The sequence below is a fragment of the Aulonocara sp. 'chitande type north' Nkhata Bay genome, linkage group LG14, assembly GCF_057382095.1.
Source record: "Aulonocara sp. 'chitande type north' Nkhata Bay isolate Kocher_YH1m ecotype deep benthic linkage group LG14, A_spYH_male_GT1.1, whole genome shotgun sequence".
Taxonomy (NCBI): domain Eukaryota; kingdom Metazoa; phylum Chordata; class Actinopteri; order Cichliformes; family Cichlidae; genus Aulonocara; species Aulonocara sp. 'chitande type north' Nkhata Bay.
The window spans coordinates 25,381,577-25,394,778 of NC_141357.1; the positions used below are offsets into that span (position 1 = coordinate 25,381,577).

General features: G+C 43.3%; 1 protein-coding gene across 1 annotated transcript; it reads left to right on the forward strand.

Annotated features, from left to right (window-relative positions):
- The first annotated feature begins 466 nt into the window (after positions 1 to 466).
- aadac (arylacetamide deacetylase) lies at positions 467 to 13,137 on the forward strand. The gene is made up of 5 exons (XM_086261778.1): positions 467 to 1,161; positions 2,500 to 2,728; positions 3,276 to 3,345; positions 5,165 to 5,336; positions 10,762 to 13,137. Exons 1-5 carry the CDS (start codon positions 1,021 to 1,023, stop codon positions 11,374 to 11,376), a joined length of 1,227 nt encoding a protein of 408 aa, XP_086117904.1. The 5' UTR covers positions 467 to 1,020; the 3' UTR covers positions 11,377 to 13,137.
- Positions 13,138 to 13,202: the final 65 nt, after the last annotated feature.

Sequence of the window (13,202 nt, forward strand, 5' to 3'; positions counted from 1 at the left end):
CATCTTCTTTTTCTCATCTTGATCCAGGATGATCCAGCTGGCATCAGCCTTCTTTTGTGTTCAGAAAACTTGACAGTGCACATGCTAGGGTAGCCTTCACTACTGGCATTGCTCCAGTGTTGGTTTGAACGGTTTTGTTTTAATAAATTCCATCTGTCTCGAGTACATCTCTTGTGACGCCCCACTTCTGTTGAACCAGTTTGTCACTTTTTCTACACAAAGATATACCCATGAAAATAAGATAAACTAAACCAAAAAGTCCTGCATCTGCACATTTTTCTTCCCATTGCTGCAGCAAGCACCAAATCGTCCCTCCTGCAGCGTTTGCAAACGTGAGTGCATCAGAGAGTCATGTTGCTTTTGATAGTCCTACCAAGAAAGCAGACATCAGAGTTGGCTCCGTCACCAATTATATAATTAGCTTGGACAGCCTTGCAACCAAATCTGCAACAGACTTTAGCTGTGTCCATATAGAAGCTACACAGACTTTCTCCTCATATAAAGTCAACTGGAAAACTTGTAGCCGGGGAATGGAAAGAGTGAAAGGGAAAATGAAAAAAAAGGGGAAATCTGAATCCACCAGCCATGTTTGAGGTACAAGCCACGACATTCGTGCATCAGGTGCATCTTAGCATAAAGTTTAGTCGCGCGCCCCGTGTAATCTAGCGATTAGAAGGCACCTGAGGAATTTGAGTTGTAGGCCAAGGTGGGACGGTTCCTGCCTCGTGAGCACACAGCGTGCGCGCTCCTGTCTCCATATCACTGACACTTCAATTAATTCTGCTGCTCCACGAGACAGACACGCACTAAGGAGCCCACTGGAGCATCGAGAAAAGCTCAGAATTTGCGCACAGATGACCACAAAATGACACCGAGCGCTCGCTGTAGAATTTAGCTCGCGTGGATCCAAGAATTGATTCCGTGAGTAAGCTTAGTCGCGAAGCGAAGTGACTTAAAACAAGCGCAACAGCCCGTTTGTTTTGCACCCCGCAGTTTGTGGCCAGGGACCCACGCTGGAAAATGAGGCTGGGAAGCATAATTTTATTCGTCGCTTTCTGCTCTTTCACCGCTTATTACGTTTACGAGCCCATTCCCGAGGAGATAGAAGAGAGATGGAAACTCATGCTGACCAACTCTTTCTTTAGAAGTCTCAGCCATCTGGTAAGAAAAATAAAAAATAAAAGAACTATTCTTGCCGTCTATCTTGATAATCTGCTCTGCTGTTACTGAAATACAAGCCCAAAGAGTGTAGGCTCTTCAGTATTGTGGATGTATGAACACACCTTTCTGATCACTTTAATGCACTGTATGTATGTCATGTAGCCATAAGCTGAGAAACGGTAGGTTAACTGCCTTTGTTCTCTGAGCAGCTAAGGTGGCAGGTTAAACGTTTTGTTTTTTTGCTGATGTAGATGCACATGCTGGTTACACCAGATTATGTCAGATGCTAATCCATGTTTTGTATAGTCCTGCTCACCTGTTCTAATAATAGAACCTATCAAGGGAACCCGTCTGCGTTTATGACGGATAAGACGCCCGTGGTTTACTGTAGCCCATTGTGCTACGGCTAATAGAGGTGGATTTTTTTTTATTGTCTTCAAATGCGGTTTGCATAGATTAGTGTTGCACCATATCATCAGTAGTAGTGTAGTTTTAATATAATGGTTAGTGGATTTATTTTGGAACACCTTTTTTTCTTATTAACATCCTAAGTATTAAGTAAATCTTAGTGCTGCACTTGTTTTTAATATTGATTATTATGCAGTTAGAAAAAAGGTGCAGTCTACTACCTCGAACACCACAGGACAATTCTGTTATTAAACTAGAGATAGTGGTATCTCATTTTTCCCTTTTAACATGAGAACATGAGAGTTACAAAAAATCATCTGTTTTGGAGATGTAATGACCATTTTGTAACAAAATCCTGAATTTTGATTTAATACTAAAATGTTTAGTACACATCACTTTGGTCTTTGTAATGTCAAGAAAGGGACCCCTCTTGTGTTTTTTTTTCTTTCTTTTTTTTTCTTTCTTTTTTTTTAATAAAACTACTGCCTGACAGGAGCTCCTGATGGTACTCGTCCTAGATGACTCTGATTAGGTTATTGTGGGCACATCAGCTGATTACCCTGAAGCCAGCTTTCTACTGCTTCAGCAAGCAGACATAATGGAGTACCAGTCATGCTTTTATTTCATTTAGATATGACTTCTTTCAACGGTTAACTTTAGGGGACTTGACATTTTGCCAGACAGCGTTCTTGTGACTCCTTGTTTCTCTCGCTTCCTCCTTATCATGGTCACAAGTTTGGCATATTTGACCTTTTCTGTTTTGAATATTATGGATGTTAGGCTGGCATAAGTGTACATAGTATAAGCCTGTTTATCCTAACATTATCATTTGTACAAAAGGTAGTAGAGATGGGTCATGTTTCACAAACACTAACAAATTATGTGATGTGTTTTTCTCTACACCTTACATTTGCCTTTCTCCATTTCCAGGCAGACATAAGCGAATTACTGGGCCTGAAGGACTACATGGGGGTAATGTACTTCATTACTCTTTTAGAGAAGATTGCACCTGTTTCTGATGAGCATGTCAAGGTGACAGAAGAAAAGTTTGATGGAGTAGAGGTGGTGTTATATCAGCCAAAGCACCGAGGTAGTGACACAGACCTCAGGAGAGCGATCATATACCTGCACGGTGGAGGATGGTGTCTGGGGAGTTCCAGTAAGTAGTTGGGCTGGGCTCTGTTCTCCTTTATCACACTGAATAATGACTCTGTGGCTTTTAAAGGTGAACTGAAAGATGAACACATTGTGTGTTCATCTCAGAATATTACCATTGTTATTTCAAGAGAGTAGTGGTGATATTCTCTGATTGATTGATTGCGGTTCATGACATTACAGCTTCATATCGACTCCCAGTGGCTGGACTGTGACAGGATCATAAATAATGAACAAACTGTGAATCACAAATCACAAAGCTTTCAGTTTCCTGAGGAAATAACATGCCTTCTGCAAGATCGGTGGGGACCTCAGGGGGTGGTTACCCTTGCTAATCCAAAGACGAGACATGCAGTTTGACACATCTCACGCTGCTCGTGCAATCTGTTAAAGGCCTTTCACAATTACAGTAACATGAATCTTTCCAGGAAGTATTGCTAAGCTGAATGCCAGGTTCATCTCTCTTACTGTAGCATCAAATTTATGAAATTTAATGCGATGTATTGTATTACTTAAGTCTTTTTCATCCTGCTTTTCTACTATCTACTTAGGAATGAGTCCATATGATCTCCTGGCCAGAAAAGTCGTCACTGAGCTCGATGCTGTGGTTCTTTCAGTGGAGTAAGTATTTCGTATTTTATAGTCATGTATATTGTTGTGAAAAAAGAGGTATTGCTGAAGCAGTATTTTTTGTTTTTTATGGCATTATTTAAATTCTTTTTTGTTTGTGGTATTAATAGATCTCATCCTCTTCCCCCGACTTTTCCCCTGTTGCTCATACACAATTTTCTTTTGTCACGTCCCCGTCATCCCTCATTAGTCACAGGCTAGATTGAAGTGATGATGCTGTTAAGCTCTCCATTTTTCTTTTTGTTTGGGACTCTGTAAGCCTTTTCCCCATCATAGCACTTCCACTGCTATTCTTTGGCACACCCGGCTCCTTGTCTGTGTGTGTGTTTGCTAATACTAACATTATCCGCTAAATAATTTTTTTCACCTTTTAAACATCTTTTTAGATATGGGTATTTCTACCTCTTAAAATGTAGATTTTCATAGTCATGAAACCAACCCACTGTGTAGTAAAGTGGACAGCGTATGGGTTTGGGGTGTGTAGGGTATTTCCTTATCTGGCTCATCTGAATTCCTTTCTGCTTTTTGCCAGTGGTTCAATGCGTAATTGAAGCATTAGTGAGTCTCAGGGTCAGCCATGCGTAACATTTGGCAAATAGATTAAAATACTTGTAGAGATGACACCAGCACTGCAAAGGTCAGAGCAAAACAAAACCGTTTATTGTGTCAACCATATTTCAGCATCGTAGAAGCAGTTTGCAGCAGCTGTAGTTGTGAAGTGATTGTTTGATTCTGGACATGGGCTATTTATAGCTGGCTGTTGTCGCGAAATCAATCAATGTAGAGCAGTGTCACAAACCACGGAGGCCCCAGAAAAGTGCAATCAAACGTTGAGTTTATTAACAGCCCGGAGAAAACATCAACATATGTCTTCTGACCAAAATACATGTTGTGGGTACACGCCCCCCCATGGCGTCAATGACAGATTAAAATAGGTTCCAGACATTAGTCACAGTTAATCGTACATTTTTAATAGCTATAAGCAGACATAGAACTTCTCTTTTCTATAACACCTTCCATACAAGGTAATAAACTTCAAGCCCTCAGGGTCTCTGAGGCTAATTATCGACTCTGATCATCTGTTACCAAGTAGAATAAAATATAGTAAGACACCAAATGAGTTAAGGCCTCAGGCCGGACACATTCCTAGATTATATGTATTATATGTACTGTAAGCATGCATTGCAGTTATCCTTCTATGTTCTAGTTTCCCTCAGCATGTATCACCTGGACAGTCACGCCAGTGAAGCTTAAGAGCCTTAATGAACCGAACATCAACTCAAAATAAGCACAGATATGCAATGTGTATAAAATACTTCTAACCGTACTTGTAATAAAAGTTAACACAATGGAAGGATCCTCAAATGGACATCTTCAATAAACAACTGTAATGCAGTATCAATACTGTCAGAAATATTAGATGAAATAATGCTGTAAAGAATGTTATTAATGCAATTATAATGATGCAGATTATATGGCAGCAATAAAAGAATTTCTGTATCTCCACACTGTGCACGCTTATGCAACCAGATATATACTGTTTTTATTATTATTTTTCCTTTTCCTTGAGTTTTTCATTACATAAATATTATATCCATTGCACATTATGTAAGTTATAGTTCAAGTTAATAACTAAATGGCAATAAGTTCGTTTCATTTTTATAACCTTTCTATACTCTGTCTCTTTATTGCCTATTCAGTTTAAAAGATGTCTGTTTGTCTTAAAAAAATAATTAAATTTTTTTTCCAACGTGTTTTGTTTGCTCAAATATTGTCTGTAAACATGACTTAAATAGTTAACTCTGCTCAGGTATCGCCTTGCTCCAGCGCACCACTTCCCAATCCCCTATGAGGATGTTTACCGTGTGGTCAAACATTTCCTCCAGAAGGGGGTGCTGGCCCAGTATTATGTGCACCCTGGACGCATTGCTGTGTCTGGGGATAGTGCTGGGGGGAACCTGGCAGCTGCAGTCACCCAACAGGTACTGTTTTTTTTTTAACTTTTGTTTCTAACATCGAATCTGTTTTCCTGTTCATGAAGTGGCAGAAGAATAGGTTATTGAGTGACTGTGTGATAAATAGTATTCTCTTACCCTGAAACAGAAGACTGTTCCTGTCTTCGATCTAAGTATTGGCATCTTTATATTCAATTCAAGTTTTTCAATTCTATATATATATATATATATATATATATATATATATATATATATATATATATATATATATATATATATATATATATATATTTATTAGGGGTGCAACGATATTCGTATCGATATTGAACCGTTCGATACAGTGCTTTCGGTTCGGTACACATATGTATCGAACAATACAACATTTGTAATTTATTTTATCAACTTTCCTTCCGACGATGCTGTCTGTGTTGAGCGCTCAGTGAATCTGCGTTCGACTACTCCGCCTAGGCTGCACTGTCGAGCGCAGATCCACTGAGCGCTCAACACAGACAGCATAGTCAGAAGGAAGAGCGCAGGGCAAGCTAGCAAGACACATGGACCTCCCCCACCCTCATTCAGATCTGGCGTTTGGAATTATTTTGGTTTTCATGTGACGTATGACCCTGAAGGTAAGCGAGTCATGGACTAAAGTAAAACAGTATGTTGGATGTGCCATGCAATGCTCAATTACATGGGTGGGAGCTAGTGTGTTAGCGCAGTTAGCTCGTTAACGTGTTGGCCGTCTAGCCCCACACACGGGGCGATCAGCGGTAGCTCGTTAACGGAGATTTGCCGTGTTGTGGCGTTAAGGTCATTTCAACGAGATTAACCTGAAAGCACTAGTGGGAACACAGCGAATATGACTGCACATTTACACCGACATCATCCTAGTGCAAAGACCAAAACAACAAGCATGCTACTAACTTTAGCCGAGTCATTTAGACAGCTGTTAGCACATGATTCTCCTTATGCTGCTGAGAATATAGCCCAGAAGAAGCGGATAGTATAGCTTTTATTTTGGAAAGAGACATTTCTCTGTAATAAACTCTCTTTTCCAAAGATGAGTGATTCCTCAATCAGATACAGGGCTTGCAATATCGCTAGCCCGACGTCCTGGAGCTAGTGATTTTTTTCAGTCGGGCTACCAAAATCTATCTCTGCCCTGCCCGTCGGGTTATTGTAGGAGGGAAAAATATATGTCAATGCTTTTGCATTCTTTCAGAAATGTAGCTGGGTAATTATGTCATTGGCATCTGTGAGCCACTGTCAATATGTGACATATTGAAATCGCATTTGAATTTGCGCTTGTTTTTTTGCTTTCACTTTGCAATCGTGCGGACTGTGTATAGAGAGCGACAGCACTGATCTGTGAGTGATGATAATTTGTGCACCAATTCCTCTGACATCGTCTTATTAATCGTTAGCTTACTATGCAAACATGACAAGTGAAATCTCCCACAGCAAGCTTAAACATGTGAGAGGTTGATTGCGCAGAGAATCGCTGAGCTTATGTGAGTGCGTGTGTAAAAGCAGCAGTATATATATTTTAGTTCTGCTGAGCCAAATAAGACAGGTCAGGGTGAAGAAGTGACAGCCAAAGAAAAGCTTACCACAAAACGGAGAAGTTATGACAAATCAGACTATAAGGCAAAAAGAAAGTGCAGCTTTATGGTTTCATGGACAAAATAATTTCTGTGGCTGCAATATGACGAACTATATAACCAGGGCTGCACATAAGTGGTCCGCAGGTGCGCATTCGCTGTCAAAATAATATATATATATATATATATATATATATATATATATATATATATATATATATATATATATAGTGCCAAATCACAACAAGGAGCTTTATATTGTAAGGTAAGTTCACTAATACAAAGAAAACAGAGAATAACTCAGCAATCATATAACCCCCTACGAGCAAGCACTTTGGCAACAGTGGGAAGAAAAAGAAAACTTTTAACAGAAAGAAACCTCCAGCACAAATGAGCCTTATATCAAGAACCTACATCTGAACACAGCCAAGACCAAGGAGATGGTAATCGACTTCAGAAGAACAAAGCGATCTGAGATCTTCTACCGCTCACCATCGAGAGCCTTCTGACCTACTGCTGTACTGTGGAGGATAAGAGGAAACTGCAGCAGGTGGTGATGGCGGAAGAGCGGGCAATTGGCACTTCACTAACCCCCCTCAGAGAAATTTATACTGGCAGACTTCAGTGAAAGCCATTATCATCATCAAGGACCCCTCGCACCCTGGACACTCACGTTTTTTTCCATCCTCCCCTCTGGTAAACACTACAGGTCGATCAGATCAAAGGCAAACAGACTCAAAGGTTTCTACCCACAGGCTGTCACATGCTCTACCTCCAACCTGATTGAAGGTTAACTGTGCTGTTAACATTTATGGGAATTTCAACTGTTTTAAAAACTGTATTTATTTACTGTCTCGGAGGCCACACCGAGACAGCACCGGTGGGCGGCCACGTGGCCCGTGGCCGAGACGAGACAGTTCAGATGGGCGGCCACGTGGAAGGCGGCAGCGACCACTAAGCCGGTCCGGTGGGTGGCCGCGGCGGGTGGCCGCGGCGGTCGAGATGAGACTGTTCCGGCGGGTGGCCGCGGCGGTCGAGATGAGACTGTTCCGGTGGGCGGCCGCGAGGAAGACGCCAGCGATGACGGCCACTGAGCAGGTCCGGTGGGCGGCCGCAAGGAAGACGCCGGCGATGACGTCCAGAACATGGCTGGCGCGACGACGCGGCAGCCGCAGGACCAGGCAAAGCAGAAGCCGAGGCCGGACCGGGCGAAGCAGAAGCCGAGGCTGAGGCCGGACCAGGCGAGGCAGCGGCTGAGTCTGATGCCGGACCAGGCGGCGCAGAAGCCTCTGGCTGAGGAGCGGCCGGGCCAGCGGGCGCGGAAACCCCTGGCTGAAGAGCGGGAGAGCTCACAGCTGGCTCTGGGTGCTGTGGCTGCAGGTCCGGGAACTGAACGGGATGGTGGACGGGCGACTGGGAGACAGGAGGCGACTGGACTACAGACTGGACAGGAGCAGACTGGACTGACTGGACTACAGACTGGACAGGAGCAGACTGGAGGACAGGAGGAGACTGAACTACAGGGGACTGGAGGGCAGGTGAGTGAACTGACTGGACTGAGGAGACTAACGGATAAACAGAGGTCGGTGAGGCTAATGGCTGAGCTGAGGTTGGTACAGCTGATGGCTGAGCTATAGACTGAGCTAATGAGGGAGATAAAGCTATAGCCTGGGCTAGTAAAGCTGGTGCCTGAGCAGGGGACACTTCAGCCAGCCTAACCAGGGATAAAGCTAGTGCGTGAAAGGCTGGATCAGGTGGTGGATCAAGTGGTGGGCTGATGAGTAAGCAGGCTAGCTCTTCCGAGCCTCCGGAGCATGAGGGCACTGGCTGGAGAGCTTCGGCTGGGCCTCTGGGATGGTCAGGTTGGATTCGGGCTGCCCTCAGCCTGGGTGCTGGGACAGGCACGGGAGGTGGCTGGACACCACTCACCCCCACCTGAGAAACAGAAGCGGGTGTGGAGGTAGACTGGGTCGCAGCTGCCCTCCTCCTGGGAGCTGGCACTGGTGTGGGTGTAGACTGGGCCCTAGCCATCAGAGGAGGTGAAACGGCTGAAGGGGAAGGCCGAATCTGGGCCGCCATGCTGGTGGGAAATGGCTGAGTAACGGGTGTGGAAATAGTGACGGTGTGTGTGTTACTGGCAGGTTTATTGGGGATTGTTCTGGTTTTTCTGCCACCACTATTTACAGTCTTTGGAGCAGAGCAGAAAAACTCTTCCCAGTCCACGTCCTCGTCTAGGAGGGAGACTCCCCATGAATCAGAAGTGAGTCTATTGTGCGTTTTAAGTGAATAATCAGATGGTGAGTGCGAAAAACAGGCACTGGAGCTCACCATCGGGAGTGGCTGAAAGTAGTCAGTTTTATGGCGGCGTGTGCGCCGCTTTCTCCGGGAAGAGGAAGCGGCCGGGGTAAACAGCAGAGCCTCTGGCGCGGTAGCCTCCGTTGACCCAAGGTGGGAGGCGTAGCCGCTGTGCCGTGGCGATGGTGGAGGTCCGGCAAATGAGGCGGCGGGTGTGTGAACGAGGAGCGGAGTGGCGAGAGAGGGAGCGGCCGAAGCGCGGCGTGAAACGCCCACACTCCGCGGCAGATGCTCCGGTGCATGGGAGGTAGCAGGTGGGTGAACGCGGCGTCTCCGAGGCCCGCCCAGAGCCAAGCGAGTACCCTCGAAGACGTGCTCTCGCTCCGCGAAGAGCCGCTGTCTCTCCTTGAGCTTTTCCGCCCACAAGGAGAGCGCTACCTCCTGCCGCTCGTAGAGGTCCGAGTCCGCTGGGTTCCAATCGTGTCTTCATGGCACGGGTCGTGTCATTCTGTCAGGCGTTGCGTGGAGGCGAGGAAGAAGGAACCCAAATACAGGACTGGCAGGTAGGTGAGGTTTATTATAAGGAGTGGGTGAACGGACACTGACTGGCTGGACAACTGAATGGCGGACTGAACTGAGGGAACACACAGGAAGGACAACATAACATCAATGACACGACAGTGAACGAGTAGAAACAGAGGGCTTAAATACACAGACTGATGAGGATGATAATGAGAGACCGATGAGTACACAGCTGAACATAATCTGGCTAATGACACTAGACGAGCTGACACAGGAAAAGCAGGAAGTGAGCACATGGAAGTGGCAAAATAAACTGAACAGGAACAAAACTGAAAACACTGGGTCACCGACCCAGGAACCCTGACAATTGCGAATCAATTCTTAGATACTTTATTTCAACTTTCGTACAGTTCACATACCTTACAAATACCATCACTGTTTTGTTTTTAGGAAAAAACAACCAAGGAACCTTGGTTCTTAAAAACACCTAAAATACAACCATCATACGACCTGTACCCTGTATATCATTTGGCCTTTAAAAACAATTGAAGTGGTTAACTGATAAATAAGAACTGTTACATCTAATGCGTCCGCTGCAAAGCAGTGTCTTTTGGGCGGCTGTAGCGTGGTGGCTCAATACCAAGTTACTTTGAAATGCCACTCAAAGTATCTCCGGGCAAGAAACTGAACCCTGAGTGAGTGTGTATGCGAAGGTGCTTAAGTATAGAAAAAGCACTGAGTGTGAAACTGTATTATCAAAAATGGCTCTTAGGCTTATAAATAACAGAAGTGTTATTTCTTTGAAAGGCATGAAGGCTGGTCAAGGACCTGTTTTTGTGGGCAGCTGTGTTAATCCAACATGCTTGCTACTTCCGCTATTTAGGTTTGTAGGTATTACAACACTGAAGTTAACAGGTCATTACACTTGAAGCCCAACAGAAAATACTGAAGTGAACTGAGTCAACCACAATGACACATGCATTTCTGGGCTAACATTTTAATCCTTCTTTCGTTCTCTCTTTCTGTCAAAACAGTTACAAAAGGAGCCGAGTCAGCAGATTCAGTTAAAGGCCCAAGCACTCATCTATCCTGTGCTGCAGGCTCTGGACCTTTACACACCTTCATATCAGCAGAATCAGTACATGCCCATTCTGCCCCGCACTCTTATGGTGCGTTTCTGGAGTGAGTACTTCACCAGCGACAAAGCTTTTTTTAGAGCAATGATGGCCAACACCCACAACAACCCAGAGTCTTCAAGCCTGCTGAAGTTTGTCAACTGGAGTGCTTTTCTGCCAGAAACGTATCATAGGAAGTACAACTACAGTGCTCCCGCAGTTACCGAGGGAACAGTTGCAATGGATGGACCATCTCGATCTCTTGCTGATCCGAGGGCGTCGCCTCTGCTTGTTCCTGACGCAGCTTTACGCTCTTTGCCGAAGGCCTACATTCTGACGTGCGAGTATGATGTTCTCCGAGATGATGGGATCATGTATGCCACACGGCTCCGTGCTGCTGGCGTTGAGGTGACACATGAACATTATGACACAGGATTTCACGGAGCATTGATGTTCACCGTGTGGCCAACTGACTTCCTGATTGCACGTCGCATGACAGACAACTATATTAAATGGCTCAAGGAAAATTTGTAAAAGGTTGAGGATCAGTAGTAGTTATTCCAGCATTTCTTCACAATGCAAGAATGTTTTGATTGGGTGTAGACTTTTGTTTCTTGGCCGTGTCTCCTTTTCTGTTTTTGTGTGTATTTATTGAGAAACTTGTACGTTTTGTTGCAATTGATAGGAGTAGGGAGCAAAATTTTGAGAGGATAGAACATTTTCTTTCCAAATAGGGTGGCTTGAATGCAGCACAACACATGACGGCATCACAAAAGTACAATAATAGTGTTGTGTTTGGCTCAACAGGCAAATATGAGGGTAAAAATATCTGTGGACTTTCTTTGGCCTGTTATGGTTTTCCATCCACAGCACCTCATATCTAGTTTGATCTTATGGCTTTAATTAGTAATGCATACCACTGAGAATTCTGAAATATTCCATTAGAGGTTTAAAGAATCCAGTGTAAGTTTTGACACAGCAGAAAAGAATTTTCACAACAGTCTGTTTAGCCAAAGTTAACATTTATCCAAGCTGCAGGTCACTGAAGCCTGAGGTGATGTTAGAAAATATCAAAAACACTGGCTTGCATAATCGCAACATGTTTAAAACAAAAAAGAATGACTCCTTTTGTTGTGTATCCCTTACATGTAAATGGTGCACATAGAGTTGCTTATGGCAATACCCTTAATTTAAACTGCAGAATGAATGGCATTTTAATCTAATAAAAGGGGGAAAAAAACAACTTCAAATCCTCATCAGAAACTCATCTACTTGCTTTGTGCTTTAAAATATTTTCATTTCAAGGCTACAGGCAGTGAAATAAAATAATCCACATTCCATGAAGAATATTGGCATCTGTATATAAAGAGCATGCTGCAAAGAAAAGCTTCGCCATACGCATAAACACATTTTTGCTATAAAGCTTAGCTCAGTGTAAAGAAGCAATATGGCAAAAAAGAGGAAAAATATCTGGAGCCTTAACCTTTACCGATTATTACAAGTCTCACTTCCTATAATGTGAGCTGATAATTTTTTATGGTAGTACATTATGTAAATAAACTACTTTACATTTGGAAAACCAGAAAGTGCTCTCATTTGGGAACATAGAGTCATAAATATAAAGTCGCCATATCAGGAATGTAGCATGTAGAGTTGTTTTTGCTTCATACGCAATAAGCAATGGTTCAAAGACTAGGGCACTTAGCTGGAGTTGTAAGTACAAGACCATTTGCCAGTTTGGTGAACAGTATGTAGGTGCGATTAAAGAGTTGGTAATTTGGCTTTCTATGCACGTCTGATTGTGTTTTTATGACAGTTGTTTGTTTGTCTTTGACTTTTGTTTTTATCTCTAACATACACAAGAAGTTGAGTTGCTTTTTCTTTTAGCAATGGTGAGGTGACTTTAGACTGATCACCTGTCATTAGAGCATTACTGTTTCCTCTCTCTTGAGTGACACCACCTCTGTGACTTCTGTACATATGGGAGATATCCAAATAACAAGCTGAAGTTAACACTATGCCTTTCTGGTCTGAAAGTTTTGAAATGTGTATGAAACTGGGCACAGTATGTCTTCACTGATTTTTAGCTTCTTTTTTTTTCTTCTTACCAACATTGTTGGTAAAAAAAAAAACACATTGCAACATTTCAAGTTAACAGACAAAGCTAGCTTATTTCCTCAAACAGCTCCACTTGCTCAATTGTCAATATAACAGTTTCTATTATTTGTCCTGGGTTTCCTTTGTTAGGTGCATTTTTTTTTAAAGCTATATGACAATAAATTTACTTGATCCTTACTTTGGCTCCTGGTTAATTGTACTTGATTTGCTAGCACTAACACCATCTTCACCAATGACAAAAT